At 43.5% G+C, this 20,710-nt stretch overlaps 1 protein-coding gene across 1 annotated transcript; it reads right to left on the reverse strand.

The window, feature by feature from the left end:
* Positions 1-3,812: 3,812 nt before the first annotated feature.
* LOC105478338 (BLOC-1 related complex subunit 7) lies at positions 3,813-13,357 on the reverse strand. Its single transcript, XM_011735497.3, has 5 exons — positions 13,173-13,357; positions 6,352-6,414; positions 6,208-6,251; positions 4,622-4,642; positions 3,813-3,933 (listed from the first exon to the last, which is right to left on the reverse strand). Exons 1-5 carry the CDS (start codon positions 13,311-13,313, stop codon positions 3,882-3,884), a joined length of 321 nt encoding a protein of 106 aa, XP_011733799.2. The 5' UTR covers positions 13,314-13,357; the 3' UTR covers positions 3,813-3,881.
* Between the last annotated feature and the right edge of the window lie 7,353 nt (positions 13,358-20,710).

Consider the following 20,710-nt stretch of genomic DNA (forward strand, 5'->3'; position numbering starts at 1 on the left):
TGTAATCCCAGCACTTTGGGAGGCCGAGACGGGCGGATCACGAGGTCAGGAGTTCGAGACCATCTTGGCTAACACGGTGAAACCCCGTCTCTACTAAAAAATACAAAACACTAGCCGGGCGAGGTGGCGGGCGCCTGTAGTCCCGGCTACTCGGGAGGCTGAGGCAGGAGAATGGCGTAAAAACCCGGGAGGCAGAGCTTGCAGTGAGCTGAGATCCGGCCACTGCACTCCAGCCTGGGCGACACAGCGAGACTCCGTCTCAAAAAAAAAAAAAAAAAAAAATTTCTCTATTCAGTTTTTTAAGATTTTATTCGGATTTTTGCATCTATACTCATAAAAAAATCACCTATATTATCTTACATCCTCTTGCATCATCTTTCTTACGTCATTTTATTTTTAAAATGAAAATCCTGTTTACTTCATTAAATGAATTAGTGTCTTATGATCATTTTCTATATTTTGGGAGTGTAGGTTCTTTTTTTTTTTTTTTTTTTTTTTGAGACGGAGTCTCGCTCTGCCGCCCAGGCTGGAGTGCAGTGGCCGGATCTCAGCTCACTGCAAGCTCCGCCTCCCGGGTTCCCGCCATTCTCCTGCCTCAGCCTCCCGAGTAGCTGGGACTACAGGCGCCCGCCACCGCGCCCGGCTAGTTTTTTGTATTTTTTAGTAGAGACGGGGTTTCACTGTGTTAGCCAGGATGGTCTCGATCTCCTGACCTCGTGATCCGCCCGTCTCGGCCTCCCAAAGTGCTGGGATTACAGGCTTGAGCCACCGCGCCCGGCCTGTTTTTTTTTTTTTTTTGAGATGCAGTCTTGCTCTGCCTCCCAGGCTGGAGTGCAGTGGCTCGATCTTGGCTCACTGCAACCTCCACCTCCTGGGTTCAAGCAATTTTCCTGTCTCAGCCTCCCGAGTAGCTGGGATTACAGGCGCGTGCCACCGTGCCTGGCTAATTTTTGTATTTTTTAAGTAGAGATGGGGTTTCACCATGTTGGCCAGGCTGGTCTCCAACTCCTGACCCTGTGATCTGCCTGCCTTGTCCTCCCAAAGTGGTAGGATTACAGGCATGAGCCACTGCGCCCAGCCAGGAGCGTATGTTCTTTGACAGTTCGGAAAAGTCTCATGAAAGCCTTCACAAGCAAATGCCATTTTAATTGGTTATTCTTAGTTTGTGGGTTCTCATAACCAATCCGGAATATTCTCCATTAGGTTTCAGTTTTGTAATTTTTTCTCTTTATAAGGAGCTGAGCATGTATTAATCAAATTTTTAGCAGCAAATTGATAACTTTGTTCAAATCTAATTGATTTTATATATTGCCTATTCAATTATGAATTTACTAATTTGTACTTTTCTGGCTGAGCTGACACTTTACCAATTTAATCTATAAGAACTACTTAATACTTTTTATTTTTTCTAATTTATTGTTTCTTTTTTTTGTTTGTTTTTGTTTTTGTTTTTGTTTTTTGTTTTGAGACGGAGTCTCTGCCGCCCGGGCTGGAGTGCAGTGGCCAGATCTCAGCTCACTGCAAGCTCCGCCTCCCGGGTTCACGCCATTCTCCTGCCTCAGCCTCCCGAGTAGCTGGGACTACAGGCGCCCGCCACCTCGCCCGGCTAGTTTTTTGTGTTTTTTAGTAGAGACGGGGTTTCACCGTGTTAGCCAGGATGGTCTCGATCTCCTGACCTCGTGATCCGCCCGTCTCGGCCTCCCAAAGTGCTGGGATTACAGGCTTGAGCCACCGCGCCCGGCTTGTTTCTAATTTGTTTAGTTTTATTATTTCCATTTTGATTTCTTTCTAAATTCTAACTATATACCCCTTTAAAAAAACAAAAATATTTCCACCCTATCCCTAATACAGAGATTTAAAGCATGATAATTTTCTTATAGTATTGCTTTGGTATTATCACATAAATTTTCTTGCATGGCATTTGAACATTTATTATTTTAAAAATATTATCTTCCAGCACATCCTCTACAACTTAGACGTTACTTAGCGAAGTATTTTTTTCCATGTTTTTGATCACCATTTAATTCTATGTATGTTGTTTATTTCTATAAAAAAAAAAAATCAAATAAAGTATACATTTCCACCTGTTCTCACATTTCTGGCTACTTTTCTTTCATATATTTTGTTACAATGTTCTCTAGTGACTAAATTCAGTACAAATACATTTTCATTATTTAATATAAATTTTATCTTATATTTACTATTAAAATTTTGATTGTGAAATGTATATTTTATCACATACAATGTAAGCAATTGTTGCTTCTTTAATATTTGTTCCAGCATGAAGAAAACTTAGACCATCCCTTCATTTTAATTTTTTTCCAACTTAAGTATTTCTTTGCTTCTTGTAATGACTGCACTTAGCTTTGTTTTCTAAATTAGTGGTCTTCCTTTTCAAAGGTAAACTGAATCCATCTGTATTTAATAATACTGCAATTAATACATATTTACAGAATTAGTACATAAATTAATGCCTTTTCAGATCCTTCACATCTAGCTTTTTTACCTTAAGTTAATATCCGTATGTATGAGAAATAAACATAATCTGATATGCTTAGTTAACTTGATGACTGGACAATAACAATATGAACTATATTGGATTCACTGTTACTTCCTCTTTGTTCCAGCAGTGAAAACAATATTTTCTTATGTCAGATTTCTCTCAAGCGCTTAGTAAATGAAGACCTGAACTAGAACAATATAGAGTCCCATTTTAAATTTAAACAAAGATATTCAGGTTTGACCACAGACTCATGGTAATGTCATTTTAAAAGATGGATCCAATGAACACAGACAAACATCAAAGTTTTCACCATGGCACAACCCTCTGCCGCAATCACTCATAATAATTCAACTACCTTCATATTTGGCAGTAACGTCATGCAAGTGAATTTGCTGATGATTAGCAAAATTACAAAATCAAAGTCAAGGTCACTTAATCAAGAATTACAGCAACAAAGAAATTCTAGGAATGCAGGTCAAGGCAAGAGGGCTGCAGCTGGCCTGATAATGGTACCACTTGCCTAATGTTCATTTAGGAATTTGCTATCACAAATAAAACACATACCTTCTCTGAGTTACTAGAACAGAAAAGGAAACAATCAGGTATTACTTCTCACCATTATACGACCATGAAATTAAAATATTTCCTTAATAATGATTAAGAGAAAAAATCATTGTTATGTGTTCATAATAGAAGCTCTATTTCTGAATTTAAAACACTACTCAGTATTTGCTTAAGTACTGCAATTCAGACAATATAGCTTTTGACATATTAAAAGTTCTATGGGAAAAACTAAAAGCTCTTTTAATTTTGCTTTAATATCAAACTAAACACAGCAGCTGAAAGAATTCAATAAGAGCATGAGTTAGTCCGATTCAAGAAGTGCCTCCAAAATTCAACCACCTCGCTTCTTCTTAGGAGAAACTGTACATCAACACAGAACTTTTCTTTTTTTTTTTTTTTTTTTGAGACGGAGTCTCGCTGTGTCGCCCAGGCTGGAGTGCAGTGGCCGGATCTCAGCTCACTGCAAGCTCTGCCTCCCAGGTTTTTACGCCATTCTCCTGCCTCAGCCTCCCGAGTAGCCGGGACTACAGGCGCCCGCCACCTCGCCCGGCTAGTTTTTTGTATTTTTTAGTAGAGACGGGGTTTCACTGTGTTAGCCAGGATGGTCTCGAACTCCTGACCTCGTGATCCGCCCGTCTCGGCCTCCCAAAGTGCTGGGATTACAGGCTTGAGCCACCGCGCCCGGCCAACACAGAACTTTTCTAACTTAACTTTTGGAGAAGAAAACAGAAAACCAAACCCAGAGGAGGGTTGTATAAGGTATTTACTCCTCAGTATTAGGCAAAGGAGTGCTACAGCACTCTTACATGTCATTCTATTTCAACAGATGATTCAACTGGTCCTGTAGATCTGATGACTGTTCCACACTAGAATAAGAATAGAGACAGGGTTTATCTGAAATGAGCAATAATAAAGACATCTTTGTACAACTATTTACAAATTTTTTTTCATCACAGACAGAGTCTCACAATGCTGCACAGGGCAATCTCAAACTCTGGGCTCAAGCAATCCTCCAGCCTCAGCCTTCCAAAGTCCTGGAATTACAGGCATGAGCCAGCCACTACACCTGTCCTGTATAAGCTATCTGTAGTTTAATGCATAAATACTGTTGCATGTAAATCAAAATTGGTATTAGTCCAGTTGGGTCCTAGAAGTGTTTAAACTCTGATGAAAGGTTTGCAAAGCCAATTAGTAATGTAAACAATATTGCAAGGGACAAATTTAATCCATTTTAGAAAACAAGGCTGTTTAATGGTTTTTCCACATTTACTCTGTTTAATGAATATTAGCAACGTAAAAGATTTTCTGCTTCTTAAGGTTGGTCTCTATACCCTGTAACTTTTAGAAAGCTTTACTATTAATAGCAGTGAGTTGAGTTACTGCACACCTTTGAAATATGCTGTATTCTTTAAATCCCAAGTGAGTATCCCATAGCATATTTCAATTTGAGGGCATATGTCAACCAGTGTTTTGTATTGATCCTGGACCCAGCAGTATAATTCCCCCAGCCTGCTTCAGTTGGTTCCCTACTCCTCTACCTTTGGGGTTACTTACTTCTTCTGAATAGCTTCTTGCCTAAATCAGAAAAGGAAAGAGGAAAATACACATAAGTGAACTAGTAGAAATTTCATTTATGACCAGATATATGCATATAGGCAGAAGAAATTTCAGCTTATGTCACATTCTGTATTTCTGTCCATCCTATCCTAAGATTGTGCTATTGAACAGGGATTCCTATCTGAGTGCAGAGCTGCTGAAAAGATGGATTCTAAACCTAAACAGATAGTAACACTCTCCCAGAGTGAGAAATGTGGTCCAACAAACTACATGCATGGCTTAAAATTAGTCTGTGTATACGGAATCAAATGGTCACATACCTAATATGTAGATACCCAAAGAATGACTATGACAAATGTTAGCTATTTAAATATCAAAGAGTGAAATTTCTAACCATATATATATTTTTTTTGAGACAGTCTCACTCTGTCACCAGGATGGAGTGCAGTGGTGCCTGATCTCAGCTCACTGCCACCTCCATCTCCCAGGCTCAAGCAGTTCTCCTGCCTCCACCTCCCGAGTAGCTGGGATTACAGGTGTGTGCCACCATGCCCAGCTAATTTTTGTATTTTTATTAGAGACGGGGTTTCACCACCATGTTAGCCAGGCTAGTCTCGAACTCCTGACCTCAGGTGATCCGCCCGCCTCAGCCTCCCAAAGTGCTGGAATTACAGGCATGAGCCACTATGCCCAGCCTCTTTTTTTTTTCTGGAGACAGAGTTTCACTTTTATCGCCCTGGGTAGAGTGCAGAGGTGCGATCTCCGCTCACTGCAACCTCCACCTCCCAGGTTCAAGCAATTCTCATGCCTCAGCCTCCTGAGTAGCTGGGATTACAGGCGCTCACCACCACATTCAGCTACTTTTTTGTATCTTTAGTAGTGAGGGGTTTCACCATGTTGGCCAGGCTGGTCTTGAACTCCTGATCTCAGGTGATCTGCCCTCCTCGGCCTCCCAAAGTGCTGGGATTACAGATGTGAGCCACCGCACCCAGCCCCTAACCATATATTTCTAACAGGTACATAAGTATAATATCAAGTACATAAAATATATAACAACATTAAATAAGATGAAGAGCAAATTATAATGGAGAAAGGGGGGGCATCTTACATTTCAAAATTCCCTACATGATTTATATGTAGCAGGTGCCATAGTTACCTACGTACCATGTAGGATATAGGTGTGTTAAACTTGATTCCCTAGTAGAGGACCCAACTTCCCAGGAGAAACCTTGGGCACAGTCAGTCATCAAATATGGATGAACTGCCTCATAGGTGCCAAGTACAGTGCTAGCATGGTCCTGGCATGGGCCCTGCCTTTACAGGGTTTACAGTCTCTCTCTGAAGAGGCCTCAATTTAACATGGGGAGGTTCATAAAAGGTGGACTCTGCTCCTGATTCGCATCCCTTACCCCCACTTCTTCTGAGTCTCAGGCATCTCTGCCATTGAGAAAAGTCATCCTTGGCCACCCCCACCTTTACTCCCACTCTGGCCTCCATAGGAAAGCGCTGAAGCACAAAGGCCATGAAAGCAGACTAGGGATAACGATTCTGCAGCAAATAGTTGCTGGAGGGGGCATACTCACTGGTATTGAAGATGTGTTGTTATTATTGCCATCTTCCTTAAACTCTGCATAAAAGAGAGAGAGATAAATAGAACATTCCACTTTCCTGTGGCCACACAAACTATATACATAAACCCAAATAATAAAAAAAAAGTTGTTTCTTACATCTTCTGAGTGCAAGATGGCATCTTCCTGTAGTACCATGTTTCGAGCTGCCTGACCTAGCAGCTGGAACACAAAAATAAAATGGTAATAATCAAAATCCCCAAACTTCCTGTAATCTTCTGTCTGCAGCTGTTCCACCACTACCCTCTCTCCTCTCCCGCTCCTCCACCCTATACAACCACAAACACTCAAAATGTAATGGAGGATCATTTTCTATTTGTTCATGTTGAAAATTCATTTCATTGGCACTATGGCAGTTCTGGCATGGACCCGACATCTGTTTCAAAGGCCACCGCCTGAGAAATCAAGTGCTTCCTAACTGCTGAGCTGTTGGCACAGTGTATTCATTAAATGCTAAGAGAAGTCTGCAAAAAAACTTTGGCACCACAAGTTCAGTGAGAGAACATGACTCTTGATTCTTTAAAGGCAGATTTGAGATTTGGGGTGGTTTGAGAGTAGTAAAGGCACAAGAGTTAGAATGGGCTGAAAAGAACAGAGGAATATAGCTATTTAGAAATGAAATAAGAGAAAGCCAGGTGCAGTGGCTCATGCCCGTAATCCCAGCACTTCGGGAGGCCGAGGTGGGCAGATCACTTGAGGTCAGGAGTTTTAAGACCAGCCTGGGCAACATGGTGAAACCCCATCTCTACCAAAAAATACAAGTTAGCTGGGCATGGTGGCGTGTGCTTGTAATCCCAGCTACTCGGGAGGCTGAGGTGGGATAATTGCTTGAACCCAGGAGGCGAAGGTTGCAGTGAGCCAAGATCGCACCACTGTACTCCAGCCTGGGCGACAAAGCAAGACCCTGTCTCAAAAAAAAAAAAAAAAAAAAGAAAGAAAGAAAGAAAAAAAATGGAATAAGAGAAACAGTGGGAGGTGTGGGGAAGCCATGAGGAGAAGCTCAGGGATTAAAATAGGGAACCACTCCATAAAAGATGACCAGACAGGGCTGGGAAAAAGAAAAGAAAGGAGATGGCCAGGTGCAGCGGCTCACGCGTGTAATCCCAGCACATTCGGAGGCCAAGGCAGGCGATCACCTGAGATCAGGAGTTCAAGACTAGCCTGGCCAATATGGCAAAACCTCTCTACTAAAATTACAAAACTTAGCCAGGCATGGTGGCACTTGCCTGTAATCCCAGCTTCTCAGGAGGCTGAGGTAGGAGAATCTCCTGAACTTGGGAGGCAGAGGTTTCAGTGAGCTGAGATTGCACCATTGTACTCCAGCCTGGCAACAGAGTGAGACTCTGTCTCAAAAAAAAACAAAAAGAAAAGAAAAAGAAAAGAAAGGAGAAATGTGCAGGCAGAATTTAATGAGGTCACTGAGTTTAATGGGTCCTGAGACCAAAAGAGAAAAGCAGAGCTTGGATTCTACTGGGTGGCCTACAGTCAAGGAAGAGCTGACTGCATTACCACTGAGAGGCAAGTAGAGACCAACAGAGATTCTTGGCCTAATACTGCACCCTGCTCCTAAATCCAGCCAAGTAAAAGGAGTTACTGCTATATGTATCCTACCAGCCCTTCCCTGTTCTCCTGGGTCAGGGAGACTCTGGTGGAAAGGGTGGCGTGATTTCAAAGTAACTAGGATTGCCAGATTTCTTCCCCTACCCAGGGCAACTTTATTTATAAGTTTTAAAGTTAGTAACCCTTTCTGGACGTCTAAAGTCAAAACAATAAAATAGGACTTTCCATCTTGGTCCCTTTCTTTCCCTGTTCTCTCCCCCACATGCATAGTTATTTTTTTTATTTTTTAATTTTCATTTTTTTGAGACAGAGTCTCACTCTGTCACCCAGGCTGGAGTGTGGTGATGTGATCTTGGTTTACTGCAACCTCTGCATCCCGTATTCAAGAGATTCTCCTGCAGCAGCCTCCTGAGTAGCTGGGATTATAGGTATATGCTACCACGCTTAGCTAATTTTTGTATTTTCAGTAGAGACAAGGTTTCACTGTGTTGGCCAGGCTGGTCTCAAACTCCCGTCCTCAGGTGATCCACCCGCCTGGGATTACAGGTATGAGCCCCTACACCCAGCCTCATGCATAACTATTTTTATTAGCTTTGTGGTTTTCTTTCCATTGTTCCTTTTTAAACAATGGACACATGTATTTCTTTTCCTCCATACCACCTTCCTACTTAAAATGTAACATACTATGTGTACTTGTTTACACCTTGCACACTATGTGTGTGTGAGAGTGTGTGTGTGTGTGTGTGTATATATATATATATTTTTTTTTTTTTTTTTTTTTTTTTTGAGATATGGTCTCACTCTGTCACCTAGGCTGGAGTGCAGTGGCACCATCACTGTTCACTGAAGCCTCGACCTCCCGGGCTCAGGTGATCTTCCACCTTAGCCTCCAGAGTAGTTGGGACTACAAGTGCACGCCACCATGCCCAGATAGTTTTTGGTATTTTTTTGTAGAGATGGGTTTTTGCCATGTTGCCCAAGCTGGTTTCAAACACCTGGGCTCAAGTGATTTGCCTGCTTCGGCCTCCCAAAGTGCTAGGATTACAAGCATGAGCCACTGCACCCAGCCTACACCTTGATATTTTCACTTTGCAATAGATCCCTGAGGGCTATCTGCAGCAACACATATTGATTCTCATATTCAATTGCTATCTCCTATTGAATCCATTGCTCTTTTACAACTGCAGAGTACCACACTCTATAGGTGACCATAAAGTTATTCAATCAGTTATCTGAGGGATTTGGGGGCTGTTCCCAGTCTTTTTGCCACAGTAAGTAGTGGTACTAAAAATTCTCATATCTTGCATCTTATAGCTTTTACTGTTACAAATATCTCATATATTTGCATCTTTTTGCCAGCATATATTTGGGATAGACTCATGTGATTATGGGGTTTTAATTTTGCTACATATTGCCAAATTCCTCTCCTTTAGGGCTGTACCACTTTGCATTCCTCCTGTGGCTACTTTTAAGGGAAAACTTCAAACTCCTATAGATGGGAGATGGTGACTTACAAACCGATGGCAGAAAAAAAAAGGGTTCTAACAGAATCTACTTCATTCACTTATTCATTTAACAAACATTTGTTGAGTGTTTAACATATGCCCTTACTCCGGTTAAGAGTGATAACGGGGCTCACAATCTGGAGGGGATACAAAGGGAACACAGGCACTTAAATCACCTTACAGTAAGTGCTGATGGGGAAGCATTGGCTGCTCTGGGAGCATGTAGTGGGGCAGGAGGTATAACCGATTACAGGGGTAGGTATTCAGGAAAGGTTCTTAAAAGTGACTTCTAATCTGAGACTTAAAAGTTAGGGTTTAGAATTAATCTTGTGTGTGTAATTCTAGAGAAAAATGGCATGATCCATTTTTCTGTTTTAGAAATGTGGTAAGCAGGTAGAGTAGAGTGGGGAATGAGGCACAGAGATTGGTTAGGATGACATAGCAGTACTCTAAGCAAGCAATGAGGATGGCCTGAAACACAGAAGTAGCTGAGAAAAAAAGAAACAAAGGATGTGTGAGACATTTAGAAAACAGACTGGATGGGAATTGTGGTTGCCTTGAAGGCAGGGGCTGTTGTAAAGTAAAGCCAAGGCCTTTCCTTTATATATTCATTGGCATTCTGCATCACTTTCCTACATAAACCGACCAGACACATAACATGCCATATCTGAGATTTCTAGTTTTGCTTTCTTTAAAATGGAAGAACATCTTGAATACACCTGAACAATCTTCACTACAGAATCTTTTTAGATTGCTACAAATTTTTCTCCCAGGCTTTTACCATTAACTTGTTCATAATTAACTCAATAACAATTTGTCTTAGCTACTCATCTTCAACAAGTGTTTCTGATTTTCAACTTAGTTTTCATAGCAATAGCAACCCTGTTTTTTGGTACTCATATTTCATCATTCTTCGTATTATTTCACTAAATTACATAGTTGCAACTGTAAGCGTAAGTGCCATACACACATTTAAAAATTTTTTTTCATTCTTTTTTTTTTCTTTTTTTACAGAGACCGGATATCACCATGTGGCCCAGGCTGGTCTCGAACTCCTGGGCTTAAGCAATCCTGCCTTGGCCTCCCAAAGTGTTAGGATTACAGGCATGAGTCACTGTGCCAAGCCCACACACACATTATATTTAGAAAAAAACACAGTGGACCCTCACTAAGCACACAACTCAAATGGAGGAGCAGAAACACAGGCATGCCAAGAGACAAGCCTATGAGTCATAACCACTCATTGTGCTGTGGGCAAATGTCCGTGTGTTTCTCCTCACAGGCTCTCTCCCCAGAGAGCCCTTCCCTGATCATCTGTTTAAGACTAACCCTTTCCGCCGGGTGTGGTGGCTCATGTCTGTAATCTCAGCACGTTGGGGGGCCAGGGCGGGAAGGATCACTTGAGGTCAGGAGTGTGAGACCAGCCTGGCCAACATGGTGAAACCCCATCTCTACTAAAAACACAAAAATTAGCAGGGCATGGTGGCAGGGGCCTATAATCACAGCTACTCAGAAGGCTGAGGCAGGAGAATCACTTGTACCCAGGAGGTGGAGGTTGCAGTGAGCAGAGATCGCACCATTGCACTTTAGCCTGGGTGACAGAGCTAGCAAGACTCCTCCTTTGTCTCAAAACAAACAAAAATTAACCCTTTCATCACACTCTATTCCCAGATTAATTTTGCTTCACAGGATTTACCACCATCTGATTTTTTTCGGTTTCATTTGTTTATTGTCTGTCTCTTCACTAAAATGTAAACTTCCTAAGTAGAGGGATTTAGTTTATCCCTTGTACCTAGAGCAGTTCCTGGCACATAGCAGACACCCATTAAGTATTTGTTAAATGAATACTGTGGAATGAGTGTTTTACACATGAAATTCTCAGTTAATCAAACAAAATAGCTATGTGGAGACTGTTTAAGAAGCAATGCTGCCGGGCGTGGTGGCTCCTGCCTGTAATTCCAGCACTTTGGAAGGCTGATGCAGGCGGATCACGAGGTCAAGAGTTCTAGACCAGCCTGGCCAACATGGTGAAACCCCATCTCTACTAAGAACACAAAAATTAGCTGGGCGTGGTGGTGTGTGCCTGTAATCCCAGCTACTCGGGAGGCTGAGGCAGGAGAATCGCTTGAACCCAGGAGGCAGAGGTTGCAGTGAGCCAAAATGACGCCACTACACTCCAGCCTGGCAACAGAGCTAGACTCCCTCTCAAAAAAAGAAAAGGAAAAGTATTGCCTTCAATTAGTCATTCTAAAGACTTCATGAATTAAACTCCATAAAAGACAAGTGTCCAGCACATATAAAATGCTAAATAAATGTATGTTTATGATGAATATGTTCAATATTTATAGGTGGTTAACAATAAACACCTCTAGTTGAAAATATAATATATATACATATACATGTATATATTTTTGAGACATGGTCTTGTTCTCTGTCACCCAAGCTGGAGTGCAGTGGCACAATCTTGGCTCACTGCAACCTCCCCCTCCCTGGTTCAATCTATTCTCCTGCCTCAGCCTCCTGAGTAGCTGCGATTATAGGCGCCCGCCACCAGCCAGGCTTTTTTTTTTTTTTTGTATTTTTAGTAGAGAGGGGTTTCACCGTGTTAGCCAGGATGGTCTCCATCTCCTGACCTCGTGATCCACCCGCCTCGGCCTCTCAAAGTGCTGGGATTACAGGCGTGAGCCACGGCGCCCTGCCTCTCTCTGGCTTTTGTTGTTGTTGTTGTTGTTGTTGTTTGTTTGTTTGTTTTAGACGGAGTTTCGCTCTTGTTGCCCAGGCTGGAGTGCAATGGCGCGACCTCGGCTCACCGGAACCTCCGCCTCCCAGGTTCAAGCAATTCTCCTGCCTCAACCTCCCCAGTAACTGGGATTACAGGCTTGCGCCACCACGCTTGGCTAATTTTTTTTTTTTTAACTAGAGACGGGGGTTTCTCCATGATTGTCAGGCTAGTCTCGAACTCACTACCCCAGGTGATCCGCCCGCCTCGGCCTCCCAAACAGCTCTGTTTTAAAGCACAGGTTCCCGGCCGGGCGCGGTGGCTCACGCCTGTAATCCCAGCTCTTTGGGAGGCCGAGGCGGGCGGATCACGAGGTCAGGAGATCGAGACCATCCTGGCTAATACGATGAAACCCTGTCTTTACTAAAAATACAAAAAATTAGCCTGGCAAGGTGGCGGGCGCCTGTAGTCCCAGCTACTCGGGAGGCTGAGGCAGAATGGCGTGAACCGAGATCGCGCCACTGCACTCCAGCCTGGGAGACAGAGCGAGACTTTGTAACAACAACAACAACAACAACAACAACAACATAAATAAATAAATAAATAATAAGTAAAGCACAGGTTCCCAGGGCATCGTTTCTTCCTCCCACCCTCACGCACTATCCCTAACCAAAGAGACTACACACCCCAGAATGCGAGACTTCGTAACAACAACAACATAAATAAATAAATAAATAAATAAATAAATAAATAATAAAGGACAGGTTCCCAGGGCATCGTTTCTTCCTCCCACCCTCACGCACTATCCCTAACCAAAGAGACTACACACCCCAGAATGCGAGACTTCGTAACAACAACAACATAAATAAATAAATAAATAAATAAATAAATAAATAAATAAATAATAAAGGACAGGTTCCCAGGGCATCGTTTCTTCCTCCCACCCTCACGCACTATCCCTAACCAAAGAGACTACACACCCCAGAATTCAACACGCGCCTTCGCGAAGACGACCTACTCATAGCGAGAACTTCACAGCATACAATTCCCAGGCTGCAACGCGACCTCCTTCCCACAGCAACGAAAGGGTGCGACTCCCCGGACTATCAGGCCGGGACAGTCCACTCCCAGCTCACCTCGGAGCTCCGGGAGCCCTTCAGCACCTGCTTGGTGAGCGCGATGACGTCAGTACCACAGGTGGTCACCTTCTCCGTGAGAAGCCCCTTCACGGACTGACCGAATCGCGCTTGAGAATCTGGCGTTCCAGTCGCCATCATTTCAACTAGCGAACGCCTCCGCACTGGCGATGGTGAGTCGCGGGGGCCAAAAAACAAGCAAAGCGGAAGGAAAAGAAGTGTCTTCCTCCATGGGAAAAGGAAGGGACGCATGCGCCTGATGGAAGTTGACCTTCACTCACAAAACTCATGAACTATTCATTGATATCCTGAGGAAAACAGGGTCCAGGCAAACATCTCTGGAGGGAATGGAGGACAATTTCATTGAATCTATGGTTTAGAATCGGAAAGCCTGCGGCAGGGCATGGTGGCTCACGCCTGTAATCCCGACACTTTGAGAGGCCCAGACAGGAGGATCACCTGAGCCTTAGAGTTCCACACCACCCTGGGCAACATAGCGAGACCCCATCTATTAAAAAAAAAATTAAATTAATACAAATAAATAAAAAGAATCAGAAGGCCCAGATTACAGTCCCAGTGCTACCATTTGGCAGTGTGTGGCTGCAAATTACTCAGCCTCTGTGTCTTACATTCCTCATCTGTTAAACAGAAGTAATGTTTCCAAGGGGTTATGAGAATATCATTCCATTCATATATATATATATATATATATATATATATATATATATATATATAATTTTTTTTTTTAACCTAGGCCTTTTTTTGATTAATTGCAAAAAGGGGCCAGGCATGGTGGCTCATGCCTGTAATCCCAATACTTTAAAAGGCCAAGGTGGATCACTTGAGGTCAGGAGTTCGAGGCCAACCTATCCAACATGGTGACACGCCTGTAGTCCCAGCACTTTGGGAGGCCGAGGCAGAAGGGTCACTTCAGGCCAGGAGTTCAGTATCAGCAGCCTGGGCAACATAGCAATAACTTGTCTCGTTTTATTTTTTATTTTTTTACTATTTTTTTTTGAGACAGAGTCTCGCTTTGTTGCCCAGGCTGGAGTGCAGTGGCTCAATCTCAGCTCACTACAACATCCGCCTCCTGAGTTCAAGTGATTCTCCTGTCTCAGCCTCCCGAGTAGCTGGGATTACAGGCACTTGCCACCAGGCCCGGTTAATTTTTGTATTTTTAGTAGAGATAGGGTTTCACCATGTTGGACAGGCTGGTCTCAAATTCCTGACGTCAAATGATCCACCGGCCTTGGCCTCCCAAAATGGTGGGATTACAGGCATGAGCCACTGCACTTGGCCTCATTTCGTTCAATTTTAACAAAACTTTTCATGAACTAAATACCAGACACTGTACTAGGCTGGGGATAGAGAAATAAATGAAATACAGTTCTTGTCTCTGTGGAGCTCCCAGGCTGATCAGGCAGATAGGCCTGTAAACAAATGAAGAAAGAAGACCAATCTAATAGAAAAATTGGCAAAAGTCACAAATAGGCAATTAAAAAAAAAAAATCAACTGGCTGCTAAATGTGAAAAATGCTCAGTGTCACTAGTAATTTTTATTGATAAATAACCTCTTTATTCTATTAATACCAAACTGATGGTAACTACCTTGTAAGTGAATTAATATGTAAAATATTTCAAGTAGGCCGGGCACCGTGGCTCAGGCCTGTAATCCCAGTACTTTGGGAGGCCAAGGCGGGAGGATCACCTGAGGTCAGGAGTTCGAGACCAGCCTGCCCAACATGGTGAATTCCTGTCTCTACTAAAAATACAAAAATTAGCCGAGCGTGGTGGTGGGCATCTATAGTCCCAGCTACGTGGTAGGCTGATGCAGGAGAATTTCTTGAACCCAAGAGGCGGAGGTTGCAGTGAGCCAAGATCGTGCCACTGTATTCCAACCTGGGCAACAGAGTAAAACACTGTCTCAAAAAAAAAAAATACTTCAAGTAGCTCCATTTCTTTTTTAGTTAATTAATAAAAGATGTGAGAATGTTATTACATTGAAAAATTTGTTCAAAATTACCTGTATTCAATATCAGCATTACTTCCACTTCCAAGTGTCTGGATTCATATGTGTATGTTGAATCTCATTTACTATTTACTTTTTGTCCTTAATAAACTTTATTGAGTTTATGTGCATGAATTTATGTTATAATTTATGTACAATAACTACATTATTTTTTGAGATGGAGCGTTGCTCTGTCACCCAGGCTGGAGTACAGTGGCACGACCTCAGCTCAGTGCAACCTCTGCCTCCCTGATTCAAGCGATTCTCCTGCCTCAGCCTCCCGAGTAGCTGGGATTACAGGTGCCCACTACCACGCCCGGCTAATTTTTGTATTTTTAGTAGAGACAGATTTCACCATGTTGGCCAGGCTAGTCTTGAACTCCTGACCTCAGGTGATCCACCTGCCTTGGCCTCCCAAAGTGCTGGGATTATAGGCGTGAGCCGCCACGCCCAGCCTGTACAATAACTGCATTCTTTAAAGTGTCCGATTTGATGAGTGTGACAGATGTATACACCTGTGAACCACTACCACCATTAAGATACAGAACAGGGTGAGTGCAGTAGCTCATGCCTGTATTCCCAGCACTTTGGGAAGCCGAGGCAGAAGGATTGCTTGAGGCCAGGAGTTCAATATCAGCAGCCTGGGCAACATAGCGATAACTTGTCTCATTTTATTATTTATTTATTTATTTATTTTTATTTTATTTTATTTATTTTTATTTTATTTTATTTATTTTATTTTGAGACTGAGTCTTGCTCTGTCACCCAGGCTGGAGTACACTGGTATGATCTCGGCTCACCTGAACCTCCGCCTTCTGGGTTCAAGCGATTCTTTTGCCTCAGCCTCCCAAGTAGCTGGGACTACAGGCATGCACCATCGCGCCTGGCTAATTTTTGTATTTTTAATAAGGACGGGGTTTCACCATGTTGGCCAGGCTGGTCTTGAAATCCTGACCTCGTGATTCGCCCCCCTCGGCCTCCCAAAGTGCTGGGATACAGGCATGAGCCACCAAGCCTGGCCCCTTGTCTCAATTAAAAAAAAAAAAAAGCAAAACATTTTGTCACCCTCAGAAGTTTCCAAGTGCCCTTTAAAGTCCATCTCTCCTTCTCTGTCTCACCCCAGGCAACAACTGCCCTGCTTTTGGGAACTATAGATTAATTTGCATTTCTAGAATGGCAAATAAATAGCATCATACAGGATTTTTGGTAGGGAGGGGGGCCTTTTCTTGTCTGGCTTTATTCTTGCAGCATGATGATTTGACAGTCATCTATGTTGTTGTGCATATAACTAACCTGTTCATTTTTATTGCTGAGAAATATTCCACTGCATGGTTAGTTCTCACTGTGTTTATTTACTCTCTTGTTGATGGACACTTGGGTTGTTTCCATTTTTGGGTTTTTGTTTTGTTGTTTTTTGGTTTTGGTTTTTGTCATTGCTGTTTTTGAGACAGGGTCACTCCTCTGTCATCCAGGCTGGAGTGCATGGCATGACCACAGCTCAGGCTCCCAGGCTCAAGCAATGCTCCCACCTCAGCCTCCAGAAGAGCTGAAACTACAGGCTCATGCCACCATGACTGGCTAATTTTTACAATTTTTTCTGTAAAGACAGGGTCTCCCTATGTTGCCTGGGCTCAAGTGATTTTCCTGCCTTGCCCTCCCAAACTATTGGGATTACAGGCGTGAGCCTCTTCTTTTCCACCTGGCCTCTTCTTTTCTAATATTATGAATATTCTGCTATGAACATTTGTACACAAGTCTTTATGTGGGTTGTTTTCATTTCTCTTGGGTAAGTATCTAGTAGTGGAATGACTGGATCATATGGTGTTTACGTTTTCAAGAAACTGCCAAACCGTTTTCCAAAGTGGTTTAACATTTTACATTTCCAATAGCCGTGTATACCACTCCAGTTGCTCCACATCCACAAACTTAGGAAAAGATGGACTGTTCTATAGCCATGGTAACAAGTAGTAGCTACCTGTGGTGGACAGAATGGCCCCTGAGGGTAATAACTTTTGATCCCACCTCCTGGTGTTCTCACTCTTGTGTGATCCTCTTGTGTGTGGTCATGATGTTTGATTTGCTTCTAATCGATTGTGTATGTATAGGTGATAAGAAACACATGATGTTGTTACATAAGATTACATGTTACATCACCATTCCCCTCATCTTGCTGGAGCCTCTCTCTCTTGCCGGCTGTGAGTAAGCGAGTGGCCATGTTGGAGAGCTCCACGTGATAAGGAACTGCAAGTACCATCTAGTCACCTACCTCTGGGCCTCCAGCTGACAGCCAGCGAAAAAAAAAAAAAAGCTCTTCTGTCCAGCAATCAAAAGGAACTGAATTCTGCTAACAACCAGGCACATAGGAAGCAGATTCTTCCCCAGTAGAGCCTTCAGATGAAACCCATCCTTGGCCCACACCTTTACTGCAGCCTGTGAGATGCTAAGTAGATGGCCCAGAGAAACTGTACTTAGGTTCCTAACCCACCAAGACTGTAAGATAATACAGGTGTGTTGTTTTAAGCCACAGAGTTTGTGGTAATATTCATGGTAATGTAGTAGTAGAAAACTAATATATTACTAGAACTCATTTGAAATCTGTTCAGCTGGGCGCAGTGGCTCACACTGGTAATCCCAGCACTTTGGGAGGCCAAGTAGGGAGGATCATTGGAGCTCAGGAATTCAAGACCAGCTTGGGGATTGTGGTGAAACCCCATCTCTATGAAAAGTTCAAAAATTAGCTGAGCGTGAAGGTATGCGCCTGTAGTCCCAGCTACTTGGGAGGCTGAGGTGGGAGGATCACCTGAACCCAGGAAGTCAAGGCTGAAGTGAACCGTGATTGCACCACTGCATTCAGGCTAAATGACAGAGCCAGACCCTGTCTCAAAAAAAAAATAAAGAAAATAAGCAGAAAAAAGAAATCTGTTTGATCAGTTTATGACAGCTCACCTCAGTGAACCCCCTTTTGCAAACCAAACAATCAGGATCTGCCCCTTCACTTCTGAAAATCAATCATTCAGGAGTTTGAGTCCTGCCTGGGCAATATAGAAAGACATTGTCAAAAGAGGCTGGGCACAATGGCTCACGCCTGCGATCCCAGACCGAGGTGGGTAGGTCGCCTGAGGTCAGGAGCTTGAGACCAGCCTGGCCAACATGGTGAAACCCCATCTCTACTAAAAATACAAAAATTAGCCAGGCATGGTGGCACGCATCTGTAGTCCCAGCTACACAGGAGGCTGAGGCAGGAGAATCACTTGAACCCAGGAGGCAGACGTTGCAGTCAACCAAGATCACGCCACTACACACCAACCTGGGTAACAGAGTGAGACTCCATCTAAAAATAAAAACATAAAAAAGAAGACAGACATTGTCAAAAGAGAAGAAAGAGAAATAATAATAGGAAAGTTATAGAAAACTATTCATGCCAAAAAATGCAATACAGCCTCGTTTAGGTTAAAAAATACATTTTAAAAATATTTATTTTTAGTAATTTGCATTTTCCAGATTTCTGCAATGATGTATAACTTTTATAATATGGTGGTGAGGGTGTGAAGCAACACATTTTGTGTGTGTGTGTGTGTTTTTTAATTCCCGTTTCTTATTTGTGATTGGGGTGAAATATCAGAAGGTCAGCTTGGCAGTCACTGTAGGAGTAGAAAGTAGCCATTCATATTTCCCTACCAGCTGGTTGACCCCACTGAGGCCCCTGCCTGGATCTTAGGATTCAGGCCTCTCCACTTGTCAGTCCAGCTCTCAGGCTTTACACACGATCTCCTCATCCAGTCTACCCCATGCACCAGCACCAATTTCACCCTCCTAAGACACCACTGTCATCTTGCTGCTCCCTGCTGCAGTGCTCTCAATAGCTCCTACAGCCTCCCTATACCCTTTATACCCTTCTATTCCAGGGCTCCAGAGCCTGATTCAGTGTACATCTCAGATCTTTCTCAGGGATCCCCCACAACACACCTCTTCATCTTTTCAGCTAAGGCCATCACAATTTCCCTCATGCCATGCTCCTTCCAGCCTCTGCTACTCTCCCTTCCAGCAACACCCTTCTCTCCCTACTCCTTCACATCTCTACCTAACAGTTGTGAGGCAGGAGGTGGGACTGGACTCAGGAAGGTGAACTCTACTCTGGAGGCAGGGCTCAGACACCAGACCAAATTCAGGACCAGTTAAACAGATCTGGCGCAGGCTGGGCACAGTGGCTCACGCCTGTAATCCTTACACTTTGGGAGGCTGACGCAGGCAGATTGCCTGAGCTCAGGAGTTCAAGACCGCCCTGGCAACATGGCGAAACCCTGTCTCTACTAAAATACAAAAATTAGCTGGTGTGATGGTGTGTGCCTGTAGTCCCAGCTACTTGGGAGGCTGAGGCATGAGAATCGCTTGAACATGGGAGGCGGAGGTTGCAGTGAGCCAAGATCGTACCAATACACTCCAGCCTGGGCAACAAAGTGAGGTTCCATCTCAAAAAAAAACCAGGTCCAGGGCAGAAGCAGCTTTCCATAAGACACACCCACCAGTGTGCCATGTCACTTTACCATTGCCTTGGCAACACCCAGATATTAACACCCCTTTCCATGGCAATAACTTGATGGCCTGAAAATTACTACCTCATCCTAGAAATTTCTATATAACCACCCCTTAATTTGCATATAATTAAAAGTGGCTGTAAATATGAGTGCAGCTCTGCCTCTGAGCTGTGACTTTGGGCACACTACCCCTGAGTAGCCCTGCTCCACGAGGAGCAGCACCTCTGCTGCTCTGTGCACTGCTGCTTGCTGGCTACCACCACCAGCTTGCCCTGGAATTCTTTCTTAGGCGAAGCCAAGAACCCGCCTGGGCTAAGCCCCAGTTTAAGGTTTGCCTGACTGTCCTGCATCAGTCCTAGCTCTCCTTCAAGGCCTACCTCAAATCCCCTTTCTTTCATGAAAGTTTCTCATGGGTTTCATCCCAGCCCACACCCCTGGCTGCAAATGGCCTTAAAAATCTGAACAACATTTGAAAATTCTGAGTAATGGGCAACCAGGCAGTCTGACTTACGAGGCCTGGCCAGCTCTTCTTCATCATGAGGCCCCCTACCTGTGCCTTCCTGCCTAATTCCAGCAGCCTTCACTTCAGTCCTCACTGAACCTGCAGACAGACCACTCCCAGAGGCAGGGACAGATGCCATCTCCCACCTCTGTGAGCCTCAACTAACAACTCCTTGTTGGCCCTTCTCTTCTATAATGATTGACACCAAGAATGTCCACTACCTTGGGGCTGTGATTTCATCTGGTAATATCAATTTTTTTTTTTTTTTTTTTTTTTTTTGAGACAGAGTCTTACTCTGTCACCCAGGCTGGAGTGCAGTGGCGTGATCTCAGCTCACTGCAGCCTCCATCTCCCAGGTTCAAGCAATTCTTCTACCTCAGCCTCCCAAGTACCTGGGATTACAGATGCACACCACCATGACCGGCTAATTTATGTATTTTTAGTAGAGACGGGGTTTTGGCATGTTGGTCAGGCTGGTCTCAAACTCCTGGCC

Source organism: Macaca nemestrina, chromosome 9 (genome assembly GCF_043159975.1).
Source record: "Macaca nemestrina isolate mMacNem1 chromosome 9, mMacNem.hap1, whole genome shotgun sequence".
NCBI classification, from domain to species: Eukaryota; Metazoa; Chordata; class Mammalia; order Primates; family Cercopithecidae; genus Macaca; species Macaca nemestrina.

Coding starts and splice junctions, on each gene's coding strand:
- LOC105478338 (XM_011735497.3), bottom strand. CDS start 13,313: ATGATGGCGACTGGAACGCCAGATTCTCAAGCGCGATTCGGTCAGTCC. Junction 6,415..13,172: donor AGGGCTCCCGGAGCTCCGAG/GTGAGCTGGGAG, acceptor TTTGTGTTCCAG/CTGCTAGGTCAGGCAGCTCG. Junction 6,252..6,351: donor CCATCTTGCACTCAGAAGAT/GTAAGAAACAAC, acceptor TCTTTTATGCAG/AGTTTAAGGAAGATGGCAAT.